Source organism: Hoplias malabaricus, chromosome 4, assembly GCF_029633855.1.
Source record: "Hoplias malabaricus isolate fHopMal1 chromosome 4, fHopMal1.hap1, whole genome shotgun sequence".
In the NCBI taxonomy this organism is placed as follows: Eukaryota; Metazoa; Chordata; class Actinopteri; order Characiformes; family Erythrinidae; genus Hoplias; species Hoplias malabaricus.
In genome coordinates, this window is record NC_089803.1 from 33,145,831 (window position 1) to 33,173,590 (window position 27,760).

At 36.4% G+C, this 27,760-nt stretch overlaps 1 protein-coding gene across 3 annotated transcripts; it reads left to right on the forward strand.

Moving 5' to 3' along the window:
• tdrd12 (tudor domain containing 12) lies at window positions 1-27,760 on the forward strand. 3 transcript variants are annotated; one of them, XR_010802264.1, is made up of 38 exons: window positions 1-66; window positions 1,363-1,409; window positions 7,159-7,323; window positions 7,471-7,607; window positions 7,923-8,042; window positions 8,349-8,404; window positions 8,500-8,585; window positions 9,586-9,787; window positions 9,875-9,981; window positions 10,099-10,184; window positions 11,899-11,970; window positions 12,110-12,164; window positions 12,303-12,400; window positions 12,488-12,541; window positions 12,664-12,744; window positions 17,363-17,423; window positions 17,665-17,772; window positions 18,002-18,187; window positions 18,406-18,559; window positions 19,032-19,159; window positions 19,246-19,437; window positions 20,645-20,773; window positions 21,388-21,505; window positions 21,601-21,740; window positions 21,818-22,035; window positions 22,606-22,690; window positions 22,917-23,098; window positions 23,205-23,412; window positions 23,711-23,803; window positions 23,900-24,072; window positions 24,324-24,554; window positions 24,717-24,784; window positions 24,889-24,943; window positions 25,542-25,655; window positions 25,773-25,926; window positions 26,085-26,145; window positions 26,222-26,374; window positions 26,816-27,760. XR_010802264.1 is itself a non-coding variant. In XM_066669262.1 (37 exons), exons 2-37 carry the CDS (start codon window positions 1,371-1,373, stop codon window positions 26,293-26,295), a joined length of 4,290 nt encoding a protein of 1,429 aa, XP_066525359.1. In that variant the 5' UTR covers window positions 1-66; window positions 1,363-1,370; the 3' UTR covers window positions 26,296-26,611. The 3 variants fall into 3 exon arrangements, 2 of the variants coding, with proteins under 2 accessions (XP_066525359.1, XP_066525360.1); XM_066669262.1 differs by lacking the exon at window positions 26,816-27,760 and having other exon boundaries at window positions 26,222-26,611; XM_066669263.1 differs by lacking the exon at window positions 26,816-27,760 and having other exon boundaries at window positions 12,110-12,152; window positions 26,222-26,611.

Consider the following 27,760-nt stretch of genomic DNA (forward strand, 5'->3'; position numbering starts at 1 on the left):
ACCGAGGGCGCTAATCGTCCGTTAGTCAGAGCCGTTGGTGCCAGGACTTAAGATACATCATCTCAGGTAAATCAGTATGAACATGGCTGTTAGACTGTGCGCTTGGCATAGATATGTTTAATGCCACTCAGTAAAACACTGCTTGGCCTCCCAAAAAGGTTTTACAACAGGTTTAAAAAAAAAAACATATCGTGGGAGGTCTCCTCGGTCCGCTCGTAATGTTAACAGAGACAGGGCCCGTGTTTGCATTGTTCAATTCAGCTTGGCTTTATTGGCATGACTTTCAGTAACAATGTTGCCAGTGTTCAAGCTCAACCTTAACGTGAACTCCCCGATAAGTAACCACCCCAAAATAATTAGCACTGGGCTATCTGAAAATATTTTTTGACACAAACACTTAACACAGCGTGCTTTGTTTTAATTCGAGTACAGATGAAATATTTCACTAAATTCGCTAGCTAGCTATCACTAGATACATGATTTAGATTTAGTTAACATTTGTCTGTTAGTTTGGCGAATGAAGTGATGAAATTTCCATCTAAAGTTAATGTAGCTAACTTGCGTAAAGAACAAATTACGGCCTGGTAAATCGCCGAGGAGCTTGACAGCCTAAAGCACGGACGCCATTTTACAAAGTTGACTACAGACAATCCACTATCTAGATTAGCAGATATTGGAGGAAAAAATCGGTGCGTTTTACTCGGCCATGTCAGTTAGCACTAACTAGTGCAAAATCAGTGCCGATAATTACTTTTTTACATTAGGTTCATTTCTTATTTGGGAACATTTTTTGTTTGATGGAAAAAAGTATGAGATTACTTGCGATAAACAAACTCCGTTGTAGGTGATTAGGGTGGGTTAGAACAAGGACGACATTTCATTATGCAGATCAGTCGTTCACCAGGATCAGGACTGAGAAACACTGGTCTAAGTAATGCTTATGGTGTGGTTTAAACCAAGGGTCAAGCTTATCCACAAAGGGTCGGTGTGGCTGCAGGTTTTCTTTCCAACCCAACAGTAGCACACCCTGTATAACTGTTTAGAGATTGAGACTAGATGATTAAACAAGTAGAGTCAGGTGTGCTCCTGCCTAAAGAGGACATCTAGCTACCATTGTGGGGAAATACTGTGCCTTCTGGTTGTTTACGTTCAGAAACTCTGTGTCTTTTTTTAAGGTACTCTCTCCCAAGTTTGGAGACAGTGCCACAGAAACAGCAACAAGTCAGTATAGCCTTATATTTAAATAGAATTTTTTTGTGTTCATTAACTTTAAAATGAAAACTTGCAGCCACACCGGCCCTTTGTGGATAAAACAAGACAAGTGGTTTAAACTAAAACTAGTTATTTTTACCTACTTTTCAGGGTTGGCAATGGACTTTGGAGGAATGTTAGAAATATCAATAATCAAGGTATGGTGCCCCACAGCCCAATATCATATCAGAATCATATACACACACTGATCAGCCACAATATTAAAGAGTAGTTATAACCTAAGACCACTTTTTAAAACAAACAGCTGAAATGTTTTTTCTGTGTAATAATAACGTATACCTGCCCTGCTTAAAAATTTAACACATTTCTACAGATTGTCAAAAATAAACATTTTGGTAATTTCTGCCTTTGCAGCATCCCTCTAGTTCAACTCTGTTATTCATGTGTTGCAGTGACTTAATGTTTTTGACATGGGTGCCATATTGGGGAATGATTGTCTGGCTTTACAGCGCAGTACTAAAATGAATGGCAAATCTTATACACTGCTGCGCTGGAGAGACTTTTACAACACCTTAGGGTGTGTGGTGGGTTGTCCCTTATGAACTAATGGACTATAAATGTAGAAACAAGATAATTGTATTGTAATGACTGATCTAGCATGTTCCACTCATGACTAAGCTTGACAAAACTGTAGTATAAATATTTATCAAGGTCATAAAATCATGCCTTATAGTCATAAAGTTTTTTTTAGTGCTCAATAGATATCAGAATGCTCTCTTAATTACAATGACCTTATAGAGAGGAATAGATTCTACCATCCTCATTTTTATAAAATCTGGATGCTGGGCAAAATATAAATAAAAACAATACAATAATGTACAAATAATAAAAATCCTGTATTGAAATTAGTACAAAGTAGTGCACGATATGGAAAAAAATGCGATGTGCGATAATGTTCTTGGTTATCCTGATATCGATGCGAAACTGGATAAATTAAGATTAAAGTAAAACAATGTGTCTCTGAATGGCAGTACATTTATTTTGCAGGTTTTTTCAACAAGAGATATCTCCTTAAATTAGATAAAAAGTATGCAAATTGTAATAGTGCATGCAGTTTGTGCAATTCAAGGCTGTATTCCCTGAACAACCACAAATAAAAATACAAATAAATAAATGTATAAGTAAATAATAGATATAGAAGTATCTATATCTAAATAAAAATATTATTTTCTCATATTAATACAAAGTTACTACAGCTGGAGATCAACAACACAAAACCAACATAGCCAACTTATAAACACAGAAACATCTAGTTAAATTTTTTTTTTTTTGTTAGGTCTACACTGTAAAACATAGTTTACCTATACCACCTAAGAAATTACTTAATGTGACAAAAATGAACAGGGTTTATTCAGCTCAAATAAATACTTTGAATGAACCATTATTTTATCCATAATATTTACTGGAGTTGAATAAATCCAGTTGAATAGTTTGTTACCACATGAAATGATTTTCTTTGAATGGACAGAACAGTTTTTAGTGTAGAAGTCCACAGTTCATTTGTTTTTTTAAAAAAAATCCTCCTAAACATGTAAACACCTCCCATTAAGCAAAGAGAATCAGCTTTTTTATTTTTATTTATTATTATTATTTTTTAGAAAGATTACCTTCTCCTAATTTATCTAATAATTTATTTATAATTAATAAATAAATATTTTAATAATTTATGTCATGTTTTGTTACACAGTGACAAACTATCATTCAAGTTAATATATATATATATATATATATATATATATATATATATATATATATATATATATATATATATATATATATATATATATATATATATATTTATATATTAACAGTGTATTTGCTTTGTTTTGAGCAATGGAGATTTTTTTACATGTGGAACTGCACTGTGATGAGTGGTAAATTTAACAGGGCTTTTAGATTTTGCAAAACACTCCTCATACCTTTGTTTGTGATTGAACTTTATGTCAGCAGTTCCCAAACTTTCGCACATTACGCAGATCACAAAAAAAGTGTTGGCAGCATTTTGTGTGCTTTGCGCTATCTGGAACGTGCGCAGAACAGCCACGAAGGAGTCTGTCTGCACGCATGAACTCGCATGAGAGGATTTTACTATGACTGACTGGCCTCATCGCCTTGCTGCGCACCCACCTTTAGGAACCACCATCTTAAATTATGGTAAAATTCTTTGTGTTCCCTGTGACGGTAACTACAAGGAGTTGGCATGCTTTGCAAAAAACATTGCACTGAACATTGCCATCTCGTTTAAAACCAAAGTATTCCCAGACCCTGTGTCTCCCTTTTTGGTACAAAATGTTTCTCACTTGTCTTCACTCTTCAAAAGGTTTTTCAGCACTTGGTCCAGCTGCACTAATTTTTAGAGTATGCGTGTTTAATGTGTATATTACCTGTAGGCCTCCCACCAGCTTGGCCTCCATTAAGTCAAGTGAGAATAGTCTGCAGTGTGACGAGCTTCCTCTGCTGCTGCTGCAAGAGGGTAATGCACACTGGTAATGCAATTTGAGTCTGCTGTTATTCAAGGCTTTATTGTGGCATTTTTCAATGTCTTTATCGCAAAAACTCATATTGTGATAACACATTATTTCAAATGTCTAAACTGAGAAGTTATAGTTTCTTGAGCAGTAGTTGCCCATTTTGTATTTGATGCCAGCGGTATATGTACCAGATCTGTCAATAATAACATATAGTAGTTAATATAAGTGGAATTAAAGAAAGGAAAAAATTTGAATGTAAAAACAAGAAATAAATAAATAAATGGCTTAATATGGGACATAAAACCAAAAACAAATCAACAAATCCTTGGGGGGGGGGGGGGGGGGGGGTTTACAAATATAATCTGTATATTTATGCAGTTTTATTTTTTATTTTGTGCATTTATTACTCAGTGTATTTATTTCTGTATTTCTCTATTTACTATTTTTATTAATTCCTATATTTTAATCTATTAAATATTTTTTTCTGTATTATTCTGTTTTTATTTACTTATTCATTTATTTATTTATTTCTGTATTTTCTCCTCGATGTATGCTGATAAAGGGGGCTGTTTTTTCATGTTCAGTTTCAAGTCCAGAACAGAGCATTCATTCATTCATTATTTGTAACCGCTTCTCCAATTCAGGGTTGTGGTGGGTCCGGAGCCTACCTGAAATCACTGGGCTCAAGGCAGGAACACACCCTGGAGGGGGCGCCAGTCCTTCAGTTAGCAACACTCACTCACTCTCATACTCGCACCTTTAGACACTTTTGAGTAGCTGGAACACCAAGAAGAAACCCATGCGGACACGGGGAGAACACACCAAACTCCTCATGGACAGTCACCTGGAGCGGGACTTGAATCCACAACCTCCAGGTCCCATAGAAGTGTTAGAGAGTACAATGTCGGCATGTAGGCTGGTATTGGATCTGCTCAGAGATGCAGCTGCTCGCCTCAATGGATAAATACAAGGGATGCATACATTGCTGGAGCAGTGTATGTATCTGCTTTTTAAGTGTGATGCCACACCATGTGTTCAATCCCGCCTTTGGTCCCATGTCATACATTCATAGACATGTTTACTGTTTGAATAAAGCTGAATGTCTTAATCAATCATGTGATCTCAATTCAGGAATTCAGAAAAGATGAATAATCGTAAAAAGTGCAACATAAAATGAAGCAAAATTGTCTTTGCCAGTACTTTTTGTCCTCTAAAATGCTGATCACTACCCACAATGCAATGCGCAGTTACGTAGTTTCCCATTCTCTATTATCATAGGAAGAACATAAATTGGGAAATAAGTGAATACAAAAAATAAATAGTTATGGAAATATATGAATAATAAAATTAATACATAAACATGAAAAACAAAATAGAAATAAATAACATGTATATCAGGAGAGAAAGTAAATTAAATACACATTTTAATTTATCTAAGGTTTTATTATTCTCAGGATATTTTAAATGTATTTTTATATAATTATTATTATTATTATGGATAAAATAAATTTTATTTAGTCATTTGTTTGTTCATTCATTTATTTAGTTTTAATTTTGGCAGGTTTGGCCTCTGTAACAGTAAATTGGTATACTGGTAAAATACTGGTGTAATGCTAGAAAAAATAAATAAATTAGGTTAATTGCCAGCAGATTAGTCACCTGATCTAAAAAAGTTTTAAAAAGATAATCTCAAATTTGCTGAATGTTTCAGAAGTAAAAATGAGGACCAGTTCAGCACTTTGTAAAAGACTGTGTGAGCAATTAGTACAAAAATTCAAGAATACAGTTTCTAAGCCTAAAATATTAAAGGTTGGAGGTTTAATCATGCGTGGTAAATAATATCATTAAATAATTCAGTGAAGTCTCTATGTGCAAGGGACAGCCCCAGAACAAATATTGGCAAAAACAGATTCGTTTCTGTAGTGGAAATCAATGCATGGGCTAAGAAACACTTCCCAAAACCTCTCCCTGTCAGTTTGTTGCTGCATCTACAAAGACAAATTAAAATTCACACATGTAAAGAGAATATATATATATATATATATATATATATATATATATATATATATATATATATATATATATATATATATATATATATATATATTGCATCCAGAAACAAGGCTGCTTTCTCATTTAAGATGTATTTAGGTGAAGTAGACAATTACTTGTGGTTTGACAAATAAAAATTAGGAATCTTTTTTGGAAATCATGGATACTATATCCTGATATAAGATAAGAAAGGCCTCTTCCAGCTTGTTATAATCACACAATTCAGAAGCCAGCTACAGTAATGGTGTGGCTGTGCCTTTGTGCACATGGTATGGGTGACGTTTAATGCTGAATGATTATACAAGTTTTGGAGCAACATGCTGCCATCCAGACAGGCCATCTTTTTTTATTTTTTTTATTTTTTTTTTCACAAAAGGCCTTGCTTATTTCAGTAATACAAGGCCAGTCTACATTCTGCATGGCCCCTTACTAGTCTGCCACATATTGAGAACAATCTATGCATCATGAAACGAAAAACAATATAATGGAGACCCAGAGCTGTTGAGCAGCTGAAATTCTATAACGTGAGAATGGGAAAACATGTAACTTTAAAACGGCTACAAGTGGTTTTCTCATTTTCAAAATGTTTACAGAGTGTAGTTAAGAATAGAGGTGCAACTGACCCAAAGTGTTGTTTTGGTTTTGGTGCTGGAAGTCGGCGCTCAGAGTAGTCAAGTCACAGCAATAAAGTTATTCAGTCAGTCTCAGTGCTCAAACACCTGCCACTTGAAGCTTCTAGTGTAAATTGTATAACTGGTCAGAGCTGATGTTACCATCTTTATTGATTCTCCCACCCCCTTTCCTCCTTCAATGGTACTTAGAAGGCAAACTTTTGTTTCTTATTTTCTTGTCCAGACATTTATTTCAACCTTAAATGGGTCGGTTTACAAGGCTAATATTGCCGTTATTTATAAGCCTCTTATTTGAATAAGGTTAATACATGCAGGTCGAATGTAAGATGAGGAGGACTTGTTGTGTTTTGGGAAAATTAAAAACATTTTTTTAAAGGTGCATTGAAAGAAAAGGTTTCTTCTGTAACCTAGTGCATATTTTTATTTAATGTTTCCATTAAATAAAAGTTTAATAAAATGTTTCTGAATGTAGTCATTTATAATAAAAAAAAATTTAAAAAAAAGGCAAAATCTGAATTAGCTAGACATTCTAAATCTGTGCATCTCTAGTTTTAAATAATTTGCACATCATTGCATGCAGTCTTTATGTACATGTTGTGCAGTGTCCCAACTTGTTTTTTCAGATCAACACTAGTCTGGGAAATGCTTGATCAGTATAATCCCAGGAGTGTCAAAGTAAGCAGAGGAAGGTGAACGTACGGACACAATTTTAATTTTATTTCCTCTGTGAGGTTGAGGATCCAGGATGTTTGTGGGGACAGATTGTGAAAGGATTTGCTACGCAGCCTGGAAGCCCTCATGAATATGAAGATCTGCAAGCTAAAATGAATCTCTTCTATCATGATGTCAATCTGGATGTCCAGAAAATAAAGTTAACTGCACTGGAGGAGGGACAGGTATTGCTTGCTAATGTGTGTTATAATGCCAGTTTGAAAATACATTTATATTGAGTTACTTTTCTCTTATTAACTATAAGCTATAAATTTAGTTACTGCACAAAAACCCAAAGAACTTTTCTCAGCTGTGTGCATGTGTTTTTACAGCTGTGTGCAGTGTTCTGCCCAACCCTGAAGAGCTGGTGCAGGGCCAAAATGGAATCTCTGTTTATGGGAACAGTGGGCAGTCAGGCCATGTGCTTATTAGTGGACTATGGAGAGCATATTGTTGTCAGTACAGATAAGTATGTATAATATATTTCTATGCATTTTTGTTGATGATTGTCATATGCTTCGGTAACTCCGAAAATTACACCTAAACATCAATCTGTTGTTTTTTTTGTGTTAATAAGACAGAGAAAACTTTCTTTACATACTATTAGGTTATAAAATCATCAGTGATTTAAGGACCTGTTATTGAATGTGTAATGCAGAAGAATTTTATTGATTGTATAAATTATTCATATTTACCTGTGTATTACTGTATTTATTTTTGGTCCATGTTCTCTGATATCATTTGTTTGGATTCTATTTGTTGAAGTCAGTTGTGTTTCCTGCAGTGCAAGAGCTCTTCTAGATAAGTTCCTGAAGCTGCCTTTCCGAGTGCGAAGATTCGAGTTGGCGAGGATTCACCCTATGAGACTCAAAGTGTTCCTTTCAAATGAGACAGCAGAACTAGTGTAAGACTACACACTTTACAGCATTGCTCACAGTACTTCAAAACAATGTAATATTGCAAGGGAACATTATGTGGAGAGAAAAAAACCTGTACCTGTTCCCTTGGGCAATTAAGTCATATTAGCTTTCTACCCACTGTTTAGACAGAGAATGTTTGTGTTATATGATTCTTATGGTATTTTGAACCAAAGCATTTGACAGATGTTTTTTTTTTTTTTCTGTTCACAGACACTGGGTCTATGTACACATTAGTTGCAGTTAAAGTTATTGAGTCAGTATTTATTTGTCTTGTTTTAATCTTTTTTCAGTCCATCACCTCACTGGGATACCTCTGTCACAAAATACCTGTACAATCTTCTGCAAGGTATGAGCATCATTTGAGCATGAATTGCTTAATGAACACAACATTTATGTTTTAATGTCTATTCAGTTTAATTTGAATAAAATATCTGTGTTCAGTTTCTACTATGGTGGAGGCTGTTGTTTGTGAAACAAATGCATGTTCCACTGCTATTGAACTGTACGTGACCATCAGGAATGTGAAGGTAATTTATTTAGAGATAATTTGTTGCACTGGAGTATTTTTTTCGGCCATTAGACATTCACTTTTGTAGTTCAGATTTCCATATATATATTTTCCATTTGTTGCTTCACATACATTCTTAGTCCCATTTCACATTTATCTTCAGTGGTCAGGACCACCACAAAGCAGGTATGATTTGGGTGGTGGATCATTCTGAGTGCTGCAGTCACACTGAAGTTGTGGTTGTCTGTTAGTGTGTGCTGTGTTGGTACTAATGGATCAGACACAGCAGTGCTGCTGCTGTTTTTAAACTCCACTCGCTGTCCACTCTTAGACATGGATGTCTTGTTGGCCTACCTTGTAGATGTAAAATCAGAGACAGTAGCTTGTCTTTTGCTGAATAGTTTTGTCTTCATCAGTGGTCACTGGATGCTGTTGGCTGGATGTTTTTGGTTGGTGGACTATTGTCAACTAATAACACTTAGGTGTTTAAAAAGTCCAATAGCACCAACTAATTCAGTCATACCAGTGCAACACACATTAACATGCCACCCCCATGTCAGTGTCAGTGCAGTACTGTAGGGGCTCCTGACCATTGGAAGAACAATGTGAAAGGAAACTAAAGATACTTTGTTCCTCGCATCTTGATGCTGCTTACTTGGGACTGAGGTGAGCAGTGTGTAGCATGTTGTTATTTAAAGAAATAGGGAGTCAAACTATCCATTTGGTGCTGTGGTGCTTGATGATTGCAAGCATGTCACAGACTTCTCAATAAGACCACAAAGAACTGTAAAAAAAAAAAAACAATAATAAAAAAATAACTTGAAGCACATGTTAAAAGATATCAGTAAGAAAAATCACACCTTAATTTATATTATGAGATCAGCAATATCGTTTGTATTATTGTACTGATAAGACAACATTTCTGAAAATGTTCTTGGGCAGTAAATTGAACTGGTAGCATTGCAGTTTTGACAAAATTGTCTAGTAATTTTTAAAGCATATTTCTTATTTTTTTATAGATCTGTGTGAATGACGATTTGGTAGTTAAGAAGTTTGCCTGTTTCTCAAGTGAGAAGGCTGTCATTGGGGAGATGAGCAGCTTTGTGGATCGCTCTCCCATCAGCCTCTCCTGGGACATCTTTTCTAGTCCTCAGCAAATCCTTGAAATTAATGGATGCTGTACCGTGCGGTCACTTCCTCCACACATCCTTAGCAAAAACGGTGGGAAACATTGCTTGCTCAGATCAAATGCTGATTGTTCCTGATGTATTATTCTTTGAGACTTTGACCTCTTACTTTCTTGTCCAGTCACAGGACAGCTCAGACTAATGCCTTCAGAGGAAAAACCGGTAACATCTGTATCAAAACCTCAGGTGTTTGCCTTAAAACTACCTGATGCTACTGGGATTTGTGCTGTAAGTTTTTCTGATTCAGCCAACCAACACCAGAAAAATTGCACAAATCTGATTTTAAACAAAGTCTAAATAGGGTGTAGTATGTGTTTTTTAGATTGTTGGTTGTCCTGATTTTAGGTAGAAAATGAAGATGTTTTTAATGGAACAGTATCTTCTGGAGATGAATCCACCAGGATCCCTGAGGAAGTGAAACACTATACTGGGTAAGGAGTTTAGATTTAATACTAAATTCACCCTGCTATCTTGTTGTTTAATGTCTAGGGCTATAATGTTATGTATGCCATGGTTCACGGCACCTTACACTATTAGGGTAAATATGGTAATTTCACAAACATACATGCCACCCAGAAACCTGAAGCTGTTGGCGTTGCATGGTATTGAGGGAATTGTAGTGGTTGTAACTAGTAGTCTTGTCTACTACCTCTCCTCCGCCTTGTGCTCTGTGCAGATAGTTGCACTGTTTATACTTTTACTAGTCAGCACACTACAGGCTCTGTTAACTACTACTACTACTACCCCCCTACCAAATTCTTATCCTAGGGCATATTAAAATCAGTATAATTTTATAAAAAGCATTCACTGTCTCATTCATTATCTTCCTATATGTGGCACATTTTATCTTTAAAAATTATATAATACTTTATGACCACTTCTATCATGACCAGTTGATGATAACACTAAATGTGTTAGTGTTAGCTGTTAATGTTACTAATAATCCTTATAAATTACAATAGTATGCGGTTAATAAATTTAGCATCAACAGCTCTGGCTTTGGGCTGTATTTATAGCATCAACCGGAACTGCAAATGTGCTTGTATGTTAATCTATTTAATTCATCATTTATTACTGCATTGCCTCAAAGATGTTTGCACATAATCACCAAGACAAAGACCTAGCCTTTTTAATGACGGTTAATTAAAATTGCTTCATATGGAGGAAAAATAGTAAGGGTTTTAATCCAAAGAACACCGTCCCAAATGTAAAACATGGGCTGGTAGTATCATGTTGTTGGTCAATTTTAGTCACGTCATAGTGTTTAATGTCATCATTAAGAAGCATTATTTAGAAATATTGAAGGAACACCTGAAGGCATCAGCCCAAAACACTGATGCAGACATATGTGGGCATGAAAGAAATGTAGTCTAATGTTTTGGTGAGTGGTACAGGTGCAATTATCCAAATCAGGGCGCAGTGCTTTTTAAAAATGGAATTGGCTTGATCAACAGGCCTGGTTTGCCAGTATCCAATCAGATTATTTCCCCTTATTCTCTTTAAAAGGAAAAATGGGCCAGAGAGACATCAAAAGAGAGTGAGATGGGCAATCAAAAAACTGCCTAGAGTTAATGAGTGTTTGACAAGCATGACTGAATTACACCATTTCTGTGATGGTCCAAAATTCCAGAAATGTGTTGAGAAGTTTGTGCAGTGCTAGCATACATATATGATTCACTTTTTAAAATGTAAAGGCCAAGTCCCCAAACATGAATCCATATATCTCAACATATGACACGTTACAAATCATATATAATATATAATATAAAACCAGGAATGAATGTGTCACTCAGCAGATAGTTAGAATGAGATATTGTGAAAATAAATTACATATTGTAATTTAACCAAGGCATAAAATGCATGGTGATATAAAATGTGTTGACTTCTGAAATGTTTTATTTGAAAGTGTTTTTCTTGTGTGTATGTAAATATATGACCTAAGATTTATTGTATATTTGACATACAAGTAACTATTTGGAAGTCCAATAACTGTTCAGGAACAAGTGCCACACAGACTTAAGGCATTCTCTACAGTAAAACACATTCATTGTTTTTATTTATAATTTTCAATACTGAATAGAGTACAGTATGCATGTATTTATATATTATCTGTTTCTTTTTTGTTTCTGTGATCCTCTCTTTCAGCAACTTTGAACAGACAGTGGATACAGAGAGTGCCCTTGTGGAACAGTTGTCTCAGCATCTAAACGTAATCAGGTGGGATCGGGTATTAGCATGCTTAATAATTTATTTAATATTGTTTTAAATCATGTGGTAGTATAAGCATAGATTAACTGCCCCCACCCACTTCTTTTGCTCTCTCTCTCTCTCTCTCTCTCTCTCTCTCTCAAAACAGATTCATGAAGTTTCTGAATCCCTCATATTCATCACATTCAAATGTAATTACCAAAGTAAGAACTATTTAGCTTGGAGCATAAAAATGCACTGAGAGCTTAAGATGTATATTTGCAGTTGTTCTTTCTAGTTTGTACTGCTCAATTTTGTAAAAACTGTTGTAATTGACCACATTATCATCAAATATTTTTCAGTCTGAAGAAAATCCACCAAATGCAATGCAGACTGGTGAAAATCCAGCACATAGTGATCTAATGTTGGTTCCTTACTCTGAAGAGCACACGGATGTTTGGTAGGGCCAGCACACATTAAATATATTTGTGTGTCCAGAAAAATCATTAGTAATGAATGGAGGGTATTTTCCTGCTTTTTCTAACAGCCCACAGTTGGAAAGAGATGAGGATTTCATTGAAGAGCGTGGCTCTGGAAAAAGGTAATAACATGGAATAATAATAATAATTAATAAAAAATATTTTCCTTTTGTATTAAAGCATGTGTCTGTAATATGTCTTAAACATTATATTATGTCAGTAATATGAGGCATTCCTGTTACAGTACAAGTGACTCTCATACAGTTCTGAAAGAACAAGCTTTCGTTCACAAGCTAAATGCCAGAGACCAGTTAAGTTGTGCCAGGTTAGATACTCATTTCTATTCATTAAGCATCTGAAATACACTGATCATCCATAACATTGACTTCCATCTTGTTTCTACACTCACTGTCCATACTCTCAGCTCCACTGTCCACAGGAGCACTTTGTAATTCTACAATTACAGACTGGAATCCATCTCTTGCTCTGCAGACTTTCCTTGCTCTCTTTCAACATATTTTTGAATGTTCAGTATACCTACAGAGCAGGTATGATTTGTCGTGGTGGATCACTCTCAGTGCTGCATTGACACTGACATGATGGTGGTGTGTTAATTTGTGTTGTGTAGGTTTGAGTGGATCAGACACCGCAGTGCTGCTGGAGTTTTTAAACCCCTCAGTGTCACTGCTGGACTGAATAGTCCATCAACCAAAACTATCCAGGCAACAGCGTCCACTGACCACTAATGGAAGTTCAGAGGAAGACCAACACAAACTGTGTAGCAACAGATCATCTACTGTCTCTGACTTCTACAAAGTGGACCAACGAGGTAGTTGTGTCTATCAGAGTGGACAGTGAGTGGTCACAGTGTTTAAAAACTCCAGCAGCACTGCTGTATCTGTTCCATTCGTACCAGTAAAACACACCCTAAAACACAACCACCATGTTAGTGTCACTGCAACACTGACAATTTCCCCCACCCAAGCACCTGCTCTGTGTCGGTACTGCTGTGGTCCTGACCATAGAAGAATAGACTGAAAGGTGACCAGTATCCAGAGCAACAGTTGGACTATGGTCTGTAATTATAAAACTACAAAGTGCTCCTGTATGGTCAGTGTAGAGAATGGAAAGTGAGTGTATAAACAAGTAGGTTGTCATCATGTTACGGTGGATGGCTCTATCTTGGGCCCCTCCAAATGGTTTTGTTTATATTTAAAATCAGAGACTTTGCTTTCACTGTTTTTGAAAATATCCCCATCCAGACGAAAGCGACTGCATTATCATGCCAGTCCAGTAATGCCGGGATCAGACTACACACTATTTTTGTCTTTCGTGATGTTCACTATGTCAGATTAGCACTATTCGTGCCATGTCTTGGTTGAGAGACTGGCAACACCACACGTTTGACATGGACTATACTTTGTTCGCGTCATTGCTTGAGTTCAGAGCTTCCTGGGGAGGCTGGTCAAAAAACTGTTAATTACTGCTACAGAAGTGTTGTGCATGCTGCTGGTGGTTTTGTGTTCCAAAAAGGCGAAGAAGTAGTGAACCCATTCCTGTGTGTTTTGAAGAGGAGAGAATAGCCTATCTGTTCTGCAAATAGAACTTGAGGTAATGTGTTAAAATGTCAAGAGCATTTCCTTAGTTTAGTTTTTCCTCCTAATAGCTGCAGTAGCAGCCTCTTTCTCTTCTGTGTTTATATATACATGTGCCAGACAGCGCTCTGTCCTCCAATTGGTCATCGTCATGCTGTAGGATATATCAAACCAGACGAAAAGATCCAAAAAACTCTAACATACTAGACTTTTCATCGTAGTGTCGTGGGGCGTGTCAGACACCACATTGCTGATCTTTGATTATGTCACACTACATGACCTTGATTCACCCTGAAGCTCATATTTGGTTCTGACACTGTAAATTTGTCAGTTAGACTAAATCGTGCCAAAATCTGGCTAAATTTATGTAATCTGATCCTGGCATAAGGGGCCATGGTACTGGTTATATCCCAAATCACGCCATACTTCCTGTGTAGTACCCTGCACAAGTAATTAAATTACTGAATCTACATCTTAAATAAGCAATCTGTAATACTGACACCAAGAATTTAAAATGAGAACTACATTTTCAAAAGAGTGGAGAGCTCTGTCTGCCTCCTCCCTCTCCTCCCCAGATGTGAAGCCTGACCAGGTTTCAGTTTAAAATACATAGGACAGTTGTGCATTATGTCATTAACATTTACCTCCTTAAAAAGGAAAAATTGTAAGAGCATTTTGCTGTTTTCCATGCGCTTACAAGCCTTTACTCTCTAAATCCACATTATAAAGGCTTAGAAAAGGTTTCAAACCTTCAACCATAAATGTCATTTTAAGAGGCAGATCCTTGCTTCTTATTCACAATTTTCATATTCAAGCATTTAGTTCCACCTTATATGGGTCAGTTTAAGAGTCTTAATGGCATTATTTTCCAGCTTCTTGTCTACTCCTTTGCACCTTAATCTATGTGAAGGTAAAGATAGCACTAGGTTTTATAAACAAGACTAAATTTGAAGCTCTTCTCGTTTAAAACACACAACTAAGAGTACATCATGTCACTAAAACATGTGCTAATGAAATGCTTAGGTTTGCTGTTTATTACCAAACTTCTCCGTTCCACCTTAAATAGGCAAAAATGCGAGGATTTTCAAACACAACTCTTATTCTTTAATTTGTTTAAAACATACACGCAACGGAGAAACACAGTATGCGTCAGTGTTTTTAAAACAAATTATGGCATTTACACCCAGTAATTTTGTTATTCACCTTGTTACAAACCAGATTCCAAAAAAGTTGGGACACTAAACAAATTGTGAATAAAAACTGAATGCAATGATGTGGAGATGGCAAATGTCAATATTTTATTCGTAATAGAACATAGATGACAGATCAACAGTTTAATCTGAGTAAATGTAACATTTTAAAGGAAAAATATGTTGATTCAAAATTTCAGTGTCAACAAATCCCAAAAAAGTTGGGATAAGTAGCAATAAATGGCTGGAAAAAGGAAATTGAGCATATAACGAACAGCTGGAAGACCAATTAACACTAATTAGGTCAATTGACAACATGATTGGGTATAAAAAGTGCTTCACAGAGTGTCAGTATCTCTCTGAAGCTAAGATGGTAAGAGGATCTCCAATTCCACCATTGTTGCGCAGAAAGATAGTGCAGCAATACCAGAATGGTGTTACCCAGCGTAAAATAGCAAAGACTTTTAAGTTATCATCATCAACCTTGCATAACATCGTCAAAAGATTCAGAGAATCTGGAACAATTGCTGTGCCATAAACCTCTACTGGATGCTCATGATCTCCGGGCCCTTAAACATCACTGCACCTCAAATGCCACTGTCAAGGAAAAAACAGGATGGGCTCAGGAACACTTCCAGAAAGCATTGTCAGTGAACACAATCCACCGTGCCATCCGCCGTTGCCAGCTGAAACTCTACAGTGCAAAGAGGAAGCCATTTCTAAGCAAGCTCTACAAGCTCAGACGTTTGCACTGGGCCAGGGGTCTTTTAAAATGGAGTGTGGCAAAATGGAAGACTGTTCTGTGGTCAAATGAGTCTTCATTGGAAGTTCTTTATGGAACACTGGGACGCCATGTCATCCAGACCATGGAGGACAAGGATAACCCAAGTTGTTATCAACGCTCCGTTCAGAAGCCTGCATCACTGATGTTATGGGATTGCATGAGTGCTTGTGGCATGGGCAGCTTGCATATCTGGAAAGGCACCATTAATGCAGAGAACTATGTTCAGGTTCTAGAACAACATATGCTCCCATCTAGATGTCATCTCTTTCAGGGAAGACCCTGCATTTTCAACAAGATAATGCCAAGATAATGCTCATTTTACACAGTCTCTGGTCATGGAGATTTGGACAGAGGACAGGATCTCGGACTGAAATTCCAGTAGAGCTCCAATTCTAGAAAGAGAATATACTACTTTAAAAAAATTAGGTTCGCCCAGTGATCTGACAGATCCCTGGATCTGAGAGGTACACCTTTCACTCTCAGCCACACCAAGAATAGGCCTACTAGCCAATTAGCCTATTCAGAAATAAAGTATGGACAGGCCTTGGGTCTTGGCCAAACAGATTGAAGCCTAATTTATACTTCTGCATCGAATCTACAGCTGTTTATACCAGCCAACGAGTTGTGTTAAGTGTGTTGTACACATAGCACCCCCACCCCTGCCCACCTCCATGGCATGAAAAAACGTTGAGGTTCAGGAATTTATTTCTACTATTAGTGCTGCATTACCTCAAGTACTCTTTGCAGGACAGACAGTTTATACTGTTCTCTTCGAAACACACAGGACGGGTCCACAATAGCTTTTTCTTCTCTTTTTTTTATTTTTATTTTTTTTTTGGAACACAAAACTGCCAGCAGTGTGCACAGCGCTTCTGTAGCCATGATTGACACTTTCTTGACCCAGCTTGTCAAAAATATTGTGTAGTCTGCTCCCAGCATTAGCCTGCTTTCTTAATATATGATAACGCACACACACCCTGGAAATTTTATGACTAAGTATAGTAAATGTCTTACAGATTGCTCATTTTAGTAGTGCATTATATATTTCTAATACATCATTTATTCATATGTGGGAGTCTGAAATCTAGTCCTAGCTGCATGACTTGTGCTATTCACTATAGAGGGAGTAGCCAAAGACAGGCATGCTATTTGACAAAAGCATTTCTAAAAATATCCTCATCCATGTGAGAACAGTGACAACGTTTTCAAAAAGTCTCCACCTTGGAGAGCGTTTTTGAAAACCTCAGTTTTTAGTGACCCAAAACCCTAAAATATCTGTGTTAATGGGGCCTTTTGTAGTGGATGGGGATTTATTTAAGTGTTTTGATATATAAATGAACATTACTATCTGTGTTGTCCTTTGTTGATGTGCAGATTGCTACAGTTCCTGAATCCAGATCCAATAAATTTAGACACAGAATGCACTGATAATCCTGTGAGTGTATTTTGATAATCTCTATTTTATACTTTCTCAAATGAAGTGTCAATACTCTCTTCCAATAGCTGCCCGAGTTACTGATTATACTTATTTGATCAGTTGGTCTCTCTTCCATCAATTGATTGCTTACAGGGTGTGTACTCCTTTGATTGGTTGATTGAAAACCTGCAGTTAAACTTGTGAAAGAATAAAGAGCTTTGTTTTTTTGATTATGTGTGATTGCTGTTGTGTGTGTCAGGTTGTCTGCTGTGAGTCCAGCAAGAGTAGCATTTTGGTGCACTCAGCTTTCAGCATCAATCCCTGCAGTAGCCTAATGTGTGCTCCCATCACAGATCAGTTTCGCAAGGTAGTTATTTTTTACCTGTGGGTTTTTATTTATTTATTCATTTCAGTGCTAGAGAACTGCACATTATTATGGGTTTTTATATATTTATTTGAATTTGTATTTATTTTAACAACAGCCAATAAAAATTAAATATGTTTTTCTTGGTTTTCTAGACATTTGTCACAAAAATCCAAAAGTAATGTGTGCATGTCATGTCTTTTTAATACTTTTAATTTCTTTCTGTGGTTAGTTCTTGTTGAGAAGAAAATACAGTGGGCCGAGCCTGGCTGAGAACTACTGCTGGCCCCCTGTGGCACAAGGTTGTGACACAGTGCTGGTGTGCCACAGTGGAAATGATCCTCTGTCATATATCCCCCCTCTGTTGGCCCAGCTGCAACTGGCTTCTATGTTCAATGCCCTAACTTCATACACTGGGGTGAGAGAACAGTCTGTTAAAACCTCTGTCTACACATTACTTATCCTAGGTAAAAGGTGTTATTAATATTTTTTTATTTAATCTGGCTTCATTTTGATTTTGTGTATTTTTTGTTAGAGGAAGTTTATTTTTCCCACCCACTGAGCAGGTGCCATTTTTGGTATTTTCTGCAGTTTTTTTTTTTCTAATTAACTGATTCCCCCTTATTTCCTCTTTAGCCCATAGCAGTGATCCTTTGCCCAGGCTGGGAAAAGGTGCAGTTTGTGTTGGAGCTGCTGGAAGACAGTCAGGCAGCTGTGAATCTTCATCCCGCTGCCATGATGATTGGACTTCGCAAAGATGAGGCCAAGAATGCCAAGATTCAAAACAACTGTTAGTGTGCATTGCTGGGATTACTTTTGACATGACCAGTGGTCATTAGATATAAACATGCACTTTCTGATTTAAAGTAGAAGGGCTCTTGTTCCTGAATCACTTGAACAATTTAATTTGTATTTGTTTCACACAGGACTCTCAGAAGGTTTAACTATTTAACTTTTCAGAATACAAGATTAATATATAATTGCTTTAAAATGGAAAATATCTGTTTTTGTAAAGCATTGCTGACACTAAAGATTTGGATTAAAATTTAATGTATTATTGTTTAATTATAAGCCTATACTAGTAAACAGCTGGTTTCTACAAAGAGAGAAACATTCACATGTGGCAAGCTAAGCCATGCAATGTGGTGGAGTGCATCAAAAAAGTGAAATTTGATGCATATGGTTAGTCATAAGGACATTTGATCTCAAATAAGCTTTGCATTTAAATGCTGAGTTCTCAGTTTTTGTGTATTACAAAACAGGTCAGTTGCTGGTTACCACCCCCTTTAGTCTAGCCCGGCTGCTGGAGGTACACTGTTTCCAATTCCTTAGGCTCTGCCACCTGGTTATGGATGAAGCCTCTGAACTTTACTCAAGAGCACCTGAACAGGTAAGAACAGAAAATAAAGAGAATGTATGGAAATATATTTGATATTAATATGGTAATTCCTGTGTTGTATTTGTTTCACTCTGAAGATGGAAGCTATCTTGCAACATTTCCAAAAAGTAGTCTCAAGGGAAGAGAGAGCCATGTGTCCGCGACAGATCGTTGCTGTGAGTGTTCACTGGAGTCAAGATCTGGAAGCCATGGTTCGGGAACACACAGTTAGCCCCAGTATCATTGTCACGGTGCCAGAAGAAGCAGCATTGTATGGCAGTGTTCATCAGGTCAGACAGTCAATCTGCCTGTAGTAGTCCTGATTAGCTGTTAGTTCAGTTTTTTAAATAATTATTTCTGTTTTGTCTATATCTTTCAATACACATCAGTCCTCATTGTAATTCCATTTAGGAGTTTTGTATTTGTCTTGGATATGAAAGTCTAAATTTTGGAATCCACACCCTTGGAGGATGTTTGCCTAGATTTTTTACTTCATTACACATAACATATGACAGAAATATAACCAATTTTTAAAGTAGCTTAAAATTCTGGCTTTGTGAAAAATACCTCAGTTATAACTCATCAAAATAGTTGGCATAATTCTTCCAGATGTAGTAACAGAAACAACAGTGGAAAATATGAACAAAAATATTAGTTAATTCTAGTGATTCTGTGTGGGTTTTTTTAATTATTGTTATCGGTCCGGCATTGGAATTTTAGCCAATATTACAACCAATAGCTTGGCGCCTTTTTTGTGCTTTTGTAATTCAGCGTCTGAATTTATTACTGGAACACAATGATAAATGATTACAAATGCTCGCTCAAACACTGTCTTCTCCCTCATCTTGCTTGGATTTTCTTCTTGAAGTTTTATATTCTTTTCAATTGTTTCAGCAGACGGTTCTCATTTTCGGGCCATGTTTTATTTCAGTATGTTGTTCTCTCATTCACCCTCTATGACAACCTATGGTAAAAAAAAATGCTTTAATCCAATGTGAATGTTGTTAATTACAACATGATAAAATGATCAGTTATTTTGTTTTGTTTTTCCAATTGTAAGTTTTCTGTTTTATTTATACTTTTACAAAATTTGAGATACAGCTGTTGAAGCAACCAGTGTTGTTTGCCACAGTCTGCGTTGGATTTTTAAAAATTATTTCAGTTGTTTCAGCAGACATTTCTCATTTTGAGACCATGTTTTATTTCAAATTTCCCAGCAACTTATGGTTTGTAAGGTACGAGTTAGTTTCAACAGGCCGAAATATTCAGCTATTAGCTGATTTGTTCATGATGTAAAGCTGGGTGAACATTCTCTAAGTGTGGTGATTTGTCATTGATAAAAATGAAGTTACATTGTTTGCATCAAATTTTCTCATACAATAAGGAAAACTATATGTTTAATAATACTTTTTTTTAGTAATAATTTAAAATTTGTAGTCATGTTAATATTTTTCATTTGCATGAGCAACTCTTTTGTTAAATATTTCTCATCAAAAGACAGTCCTGTTGTGTCTGGATTGCAATAAGACCTCAACTTTGCTCAGCTCTCTGGACTTCAGCCCTTGTGTTCCACAGAAAACTATCATCATTACAAACTCAGCAGAAGAGGTGGAACATGTATACAAGGTACAGTAATCTTAAATATTGATATTTCATTGTTAGTAAATCATTGTGTTGCATGTTTTGTCTGGAAACAGTGGATGTGGCTGCTGATATTCATTCCATACCATCTTGAGCATGCCTGCTTAATAAATATAGTTCCTTATATAAATAATCATGTGCTGCTGCTTGGTTGGAACTGCAGTCATACCTCACCTTTGCAGTTCAGATCAGACATCACTGGCATAGAAACATCCACTGAAGATGCAGTAGTCGACATTTTGCCACTAGAGCAACTGAGCACCAGAATCTCTGATACAAACAAAAATGTAAAAAGGCTTTTTGTCTTGCTGTATACAATTTCAATCCAATATATTTTTTGTATAATTCTGCTAATATTTTCTATGCACTGGAAAAAAGAAGGATATTTGTACACTGTTAAAGGGGAAAAAAACAAGGAGCTCAGACCAAGAAAAGGAGAGTTTAAACATTAATAGTCAGTTTCCAGAATTGTATACAGCACATTTTCCAAGAAACTTTCAGTAAAATATGTGGAATGTACTATGATTAATGTGACTTATTTTAGGGTGTTCTGTGCAGAAGTGCTTAAAATTAATTTAACTTTGAATATATTCATCCAGGCTGTCAGCAATACAGCAGCATTTTCTCTGAAAGCTCATGAAGGCCTTACCTACCGGTTTGAATTTGTTGTTGAGCAGTGGAAGAAAGATATTGGTCCAGGCACACAGGTTATCTTGGGTAAGGCTGCTGTTGTGCTCTTTGAGTTTGGTATTTAACTATACTGAACAAGTTTTGAAGTTTTCCATTCTCTCTCTTCAAATCTTGTCTCACAGTGACCACCAATGATTGCTTGAAGGCACTCTGTATCAGGGATGCCACATGTGTGGTACATTATGGGTTTCCAAGCTCACCTAAACTATTTGGGAACCGACTGTTCTGCATGTCTGAAAACTTTCAGAATCTCTCTATCAAGGTAGCGGGAAGTCATGTATTTTACTAACTTGTTTAGTTAGTAATTATTATTAATAGAGATTGTTCTTGTCTTGTCAGGATGGGACACAGAGCTCTTCTCTTGTAGTGCGATCTGTGTTGCTTCTGTCCGAAAAAAATGCTCGACATATATCTGGAGTGCTGCGGTACTTGAAGCGTACAGGTACTCCATTGCCATCAGAGCTCCTGCAGTTTGCTCAGGGAGTAAAGCAGGCCAAGGAGGAGCAGAAGATTGACAGAGAACTCTGCAGCCACTTGAAGAGCCTGGGCTTCTGCAGGTTTTACACCTCAACTTAACCCAGCATACAGTTTTGTGCATCTGTATTTTAAAAATATGAGGCTTTTGTTTTAACCCTGTTACACAGTGCATAGTATTTAAAAACCATAATGAATTTAAACTGCACTCCATCAGCATTAATAATGAAGCAAATTTTTTCTTAACAGGTGAACCATGGAGGTATTAAAGCAATATTTCCTATATAGCCCATTCCTTTTAAACTTGTTAAGCAAGAAGCATAAACTCTGGTAAAATTGTGACAGCACAAGTTGTCAAAAGTTAATTTAAGCAGATCTACTGTGCAGATCCATCCAAGTGCCTCACAGCTTCTTGGAAAGTACTATTAGTTATTGTCCAATATGCCTGGTCAACTTTGTATTTAAAGAGCTGTAAGGATTTTAAAATAGACACTGTGTCACCAACAATCCTTTGTAGAATATTAACTCTGGGTGGGGGTTGACACGTCCCCCCAAGTGTTTTGTGTTTCAGTTGGCTAATGTTTTAGTTTTAATAATGCATTTGGTTCTCAACTGCATTTTAACTCTGTCTCTTCCATCTTTGATCCACATAGGGACAGTTCAGTTTGCCCCGACCGGCACATGATCATCAGAAAACTTTCAGATTCCTCCCTTCACTTTAACTCGGGAACCATCCTGGTAATTTTGCCATTAGCTTCATAGTATTTGTTTAAAATGTATTTTTACAGACATTTTATCAACTACTGCATCTAAATCTGTGCTTAAACCAGAGAGTATGTCAAACTAAATATTATGCCAATTCTTTGGATTTAAGCTTTAATCAACTTGTTAGAGATTTTAATGTTATGTGCATTTTTCTGGCAATGCCTAAAATTGAATTGTTTTTCTGTTACCAACTTCCAAGGTTTTGCCTCTTTACATTAAAAGTGCAAATGTATACTATGGGCGTATTGTGAACCAGAAAGAGGACAGTTACAAAACCTTTGCAGCTGAATTGAACTCGCACTATGCTAAAGGACGACTTCATGCAAAGGAAGTGGTAGTGGGTGGTGTTTATGCAGTACAACAAGCAGATGAATATCATAGGTAAGTAGTGATCTTTCATAAGAAGCTGGTAGAATATTCCTTTATAATCTATGGTTTTAAAGTCAAACATGGCCATGAATGATGGTGAATTATTTGTTTGTGCTAGAGTGTGTGTGATCAACATACCAGATAAAGGAAATCAGCTGTTCAGCAGTGTTACTGCTCACTTTATTGATGTGGGTTGCATACAAGAAGTGAAGTCACATCAGCTGCTAGAGCTTCCTCCTGGTTTCCAAAGCATACCTAGTCAAGCTGTGGAGATCATATTGTGCAGGGTTCAACCCATTGATGGAGAAGTAGACTGGAATCCAAGGGTAATTACCCAGTTCACAGTGACAGCATTATTTAAAAATAAAAATTTCTTTTTGCTTTGGCAAATGTTTTAAGCTGCTCAGTATATCCTGAAGTTAAGACTCCAATATTTTTCATATTATTAATGTAATTTCCCTTAAACCAGCTTTAGTTAGCTTTAGATTTTAAACACAGTTTATTTAAGGCAGGAAATACCTGCTATCCATGTAACAACAAAGAAAAAATAAAGTTGGTATTGGTTTAAAATTTTGCTTTAGATGTGAAAAAATATTTGTTTATATATATTTATTTATTTTTAAGGTAACTAGAGCTATTAGTCTGAAGATCAAAGGAAAGGTGCATCAAGCCAAAGTGGTGATGTGCCTGGGTAATACTGTTTGGGTTGATCCAATGGTAGGATTTTTTTGGGGGGGTATTTTAAATCTAAATATAATTTTATTTAACTATAATAGCTTATTTAAAAACAAAAATTTGCCTTTGTTAAAACAGATACACATGACACGTGTTCCTGGTCTAAAGACCTTCATACATGAGTATAATGTACACACGGAAATTCTTGCAACTGGAATGGGCACCCCAAACCCTCAGCATTTGGAGCTGTTGAAGACACTTTGCCAGAGAGAGGAAATGTCTACCGCAGTGGAGATCAGTGGGAATTGCAGGTTATTACCAGCTCTGACTCATTTTCTCTTCAAATTCACATCTGTACTACTTGTATTATAGAGAGATTATGAACTAGGCTTGTGGAATTGTGATTTACCGTTTTAAAAATGTTAACAAACCACACAGAAGAGATTAGTTGGCAGTTCGCACATGTTTATTGCTAACCTGTGTTATAGAAAAAAAATCAGATTTTCTCCAAGTTACAGTATTTATAAGCAGCTGCTGTTTTATCTGTTTTTTACTTGACAAGGTTTGAAAGTGAGTCAGTGGCTCTGGAGCAAAAGGTTCAGTATGCTCTAGAGACTCTAACAAGTCAGATGAAGGCTGAAAGTCCTAACTTCTGCAGAGGAGCGGAGCTTACTGAGAATGGAGAACCTGAAACCTGTGAGCCATCAGAGAAGCTTACGGACCTAAACCAGACTTCAGTATCCAGTGGAGGATCAACTAAAGCCTCTTTAATAGACAATGAACAGATGCTTAAGTAAGTGAAGATACTATAATATTTATTACTTTAAATTCCCCTGCTGTATCAAGTGTACCTGTTGCCTTAGATTGTAACATCCAGTGTTTAACTTTGAATTTGTCTTTTTTTTTATTCTTTCCTTTATTTGTTAAATCTAATAAAGGTTCTCTTTTCATTTAGATCAACTGATCTAGGGAGGCTTTGCACTCAAATCTGGAGTGCTGCCAGTTCTAATGATTCATGCAAAGGCAAGTTAAGCTTAAACATTATACTAGATGTCTTTCAGATCCTCAGCTCTAATATAGTTAATGTCCTATATGTGAAATGTTAAATATATTTTTGGAACCTACAGATGAGATTCAGATCCAGCATCACCCTGTCAAAAGTGTGGATATTGTACCACCAAGGTAAAAAATATAGCATTGTAATTAAAACAATATATGTTCTTTAGATCTGAGTGTTGGACTCTACATTGATTGTTCAGACATATTACTTGTTTATCCTGAAAGCTATTAGTAGCTTATTAGTAGGGCTGGGCAATTAATCGGAAAGTATTTGAGATCGACATTCAGAACTTCTAAATGACATAATCTTGTCTATATCGATTATATACATTTTTTTGTTCTATTATGTCCCCACTGTGTGTTAATGTACTGTCCCTTTAAAACCAAGCTACAAAGCTGTAGTCACGTGATTCTGCGCTTATCTGCCACATAGAAGCAACCTAAATGCAGAGGCCAATCAAGCAACTCGAGCAGCTAGTACCAAAGAAAAGCACAGCGTGTGTGGTTTGGACATGCTGTGTTTTGACTATGATTAAGATGAAACTCAATAAAAAAGTCAAACGTAAACGCTGAGGAAAAAAATGACCAAAAGGGTCAAAAATACAAAAGCCAAATAATCATTCATTAGTCGTAATTGTGGAAAATTTCCCAATTAATCATGACATTGATTTGCGTTCATATCGCCCAGCACTACTTATTAGTTAGTTATATGTATCTTCAGTTTTCACCCACAGATTAAGTGGTTTCAAGGAGAAGACTCTGTCACTATTAAAGTAAAACTAGTCAACCCGATGATGCAGAAGTGTGAATTCTTCTCAGACAAAGTGCTTTACAGGTCAGTGTACCTTTGGAGTGTTCATTGTTAGTTTTAGTAATCATAAAATGTTTTTCTTCTTTGGTCATGCTGGGTGTGTTTTTAAACAGTCAGTATATACTTTTGCACACCCCACAGTGCATATGTGAACAATCGACGTTACTGCGCTAACCTGGAATTGCATGGTAACATTGACACACAACAGTCTTTATGGGAAATGAAGTGCAATGAACCTGTAATCAAACTAGTGAAGAAAGAGAAAGGAAAGTGGAAATCCCTTCTCAAATTTAAGGCAAGTATTTGCTAGGCCCTGTTAACACACTTCTGACCTTACTAATCTTATCTTTTTAACATAAATGCTTGCATATTGTATGTTTGTTTTTGCACTGCGTTCGGTAACTCTGCAAAACTACTTCTACCACAATTTTTTTTGGTCTTTTCTCTAAACAGAGTGCTTTTGTCTGCTATGACTTTGACCATGTTGAAGATGAAGAGATTTCATCCTCAAAACGTAAGATTTAAACTTTCAAATATTGAAGTGATAATATTGAAATGTATTTGGAATGCAAATATAGATTTTCTCACAGATCACTGGTTCCTGGCTGACACTGGAGAGGAAGGCTCTTATGTAACTTCAGACAGTGGGAGTGAGAGTGATTAACTAGACAACCAGACATGCTTCCTATTTGTTGTTTTCCACTACGCTAACATGCACAAGAAAGCATGAAAACTTTATTACGGTCAGTGAAATGTTTAATCAAAACCATTGTTAAATTGATTGCTTTACAGTATGTATTTAAAGAGTTAAAGTTTTTCATTTGTTCTTAGATTATCTGTCATTCATGATTAGCAGTTCAAGAGAGTTGCTGTCTGTCTCTGTGTTTGTAGGATAGCCTCTCTCCACTCCCCATCATGCAACATTATGCTAGCCAGTATGGGCTAAATTGGTCAAAATTTCTTCTCTGGAAATGTTCAGCTGCCATGTTGGCTCACACCACCTTGTATTAATTTAAATGTAAATCATATCAAAAATTTCAACATTTTCAGTCAGTTTATTATTTGATTTATTTATTTATTTGTATTATTATTAATTTAAATAATTGAAAGACGGACAGTTATTTGCTTTTTGTTTTTATTCAAATATAAGAAGGGTAATACATTTTTTTTTTCTTCATTGTCAGAAAAATCATGCAATGAGTCAGATTTTCGCAAATAATTTTTCTGAAACTGGAGGTTTTTGCTCTGAGGTGAGCTTACTGTTCCACATGCTCTTAATGTTTACAAAGCTGTTGGGTAAAAGGAGGACTGTGGAACTCTACTCAATATTAGGCAAGAAAGGAATTCCACAGCAATACTGGTAAATACTTTAATCAGCCATATTACAATTACTCCCTTGTTTTTGTAGTACAGGTACGTATAATTCCTACAATGGCAGAGTAGTTGATCTGTTCTTCTGCATGCTTTGTTAGCTCCTTTTCACCCTGTTCTTCAATGGTCAAGACAGCAGGACTGGCTTGGGTGGTGGATCATTCTCGGTGCAGTGATACTGATGTGATGGTGTGTGTTGTACTGATATAAGTGGATCTGCCACAGCAGTGCTACTGGAGTTTGGTTGCCCAGAGGTCGCTTTTGGTTGAACTATGTCCAGCAGTGACACAGAGTGACACTGCTGCATCTGTAACATCTGTGTCACTGTAGCGCTGAGAAATGACCACCAGCCAATCAGTTCTGCTCAGTGGTGGTCCTGTGGGGTCCTGACCATTTTAAAGAACAGGGGGCAAGCTGAAAAAAATTAACAGTGAGTGAAGAAAATATGATTTTAGTGTAATGGCTTTTTATCAGGTAGAGTTTTTCACTGAAAAAAAGGATGGTCCTCTTCTTGCAGTATCTGAAATAATTTTAGATTATAGTTCCAACTCCTCTGTTAACAGTTACATCAAAGTAAGTTAATGGATTTTGCATGCCTTGAATTTCCAACAGCATTTTACCAGTTCAGAAAAGTGAAAAGACAGTTTGTTTTCATTCATTCTCTGTAACCGCTTATCCAGTTCAAGGTTGTGGTGGGTCGGGAGCCTACTTTAGAATTAGAATTACTTTATTGGCCACTGTGCTTGCACACAGGAATT

What these genes read in the sequence shown, in the direction of transcription:
- tdrd12 (XM_066669262.1), top strand. Translation starts at nt 1,371, where the DNA reads ATGGACTTTGGAGGAATGTTAGAAATATCAATAATCAAG. An exon ending in TGTATGGCAGTGTTCATCAG is followed by an intron (nt 19,438 to 20,644) that starts GTCAGACAGTCA and finishes TCTCATCAAAAG; the next exon opens with ACAGTCCTGTTGTGTCTGGA. An exon ending in AATCCCTTCTCAAATTTAAG is followed by an intron (nt 25,927 to 26,084) that starts GCAAGTATTTGC and finishes TTCTCTAAACAG; the next exon opens with AGTGCTTTTGTCTGCTATGA.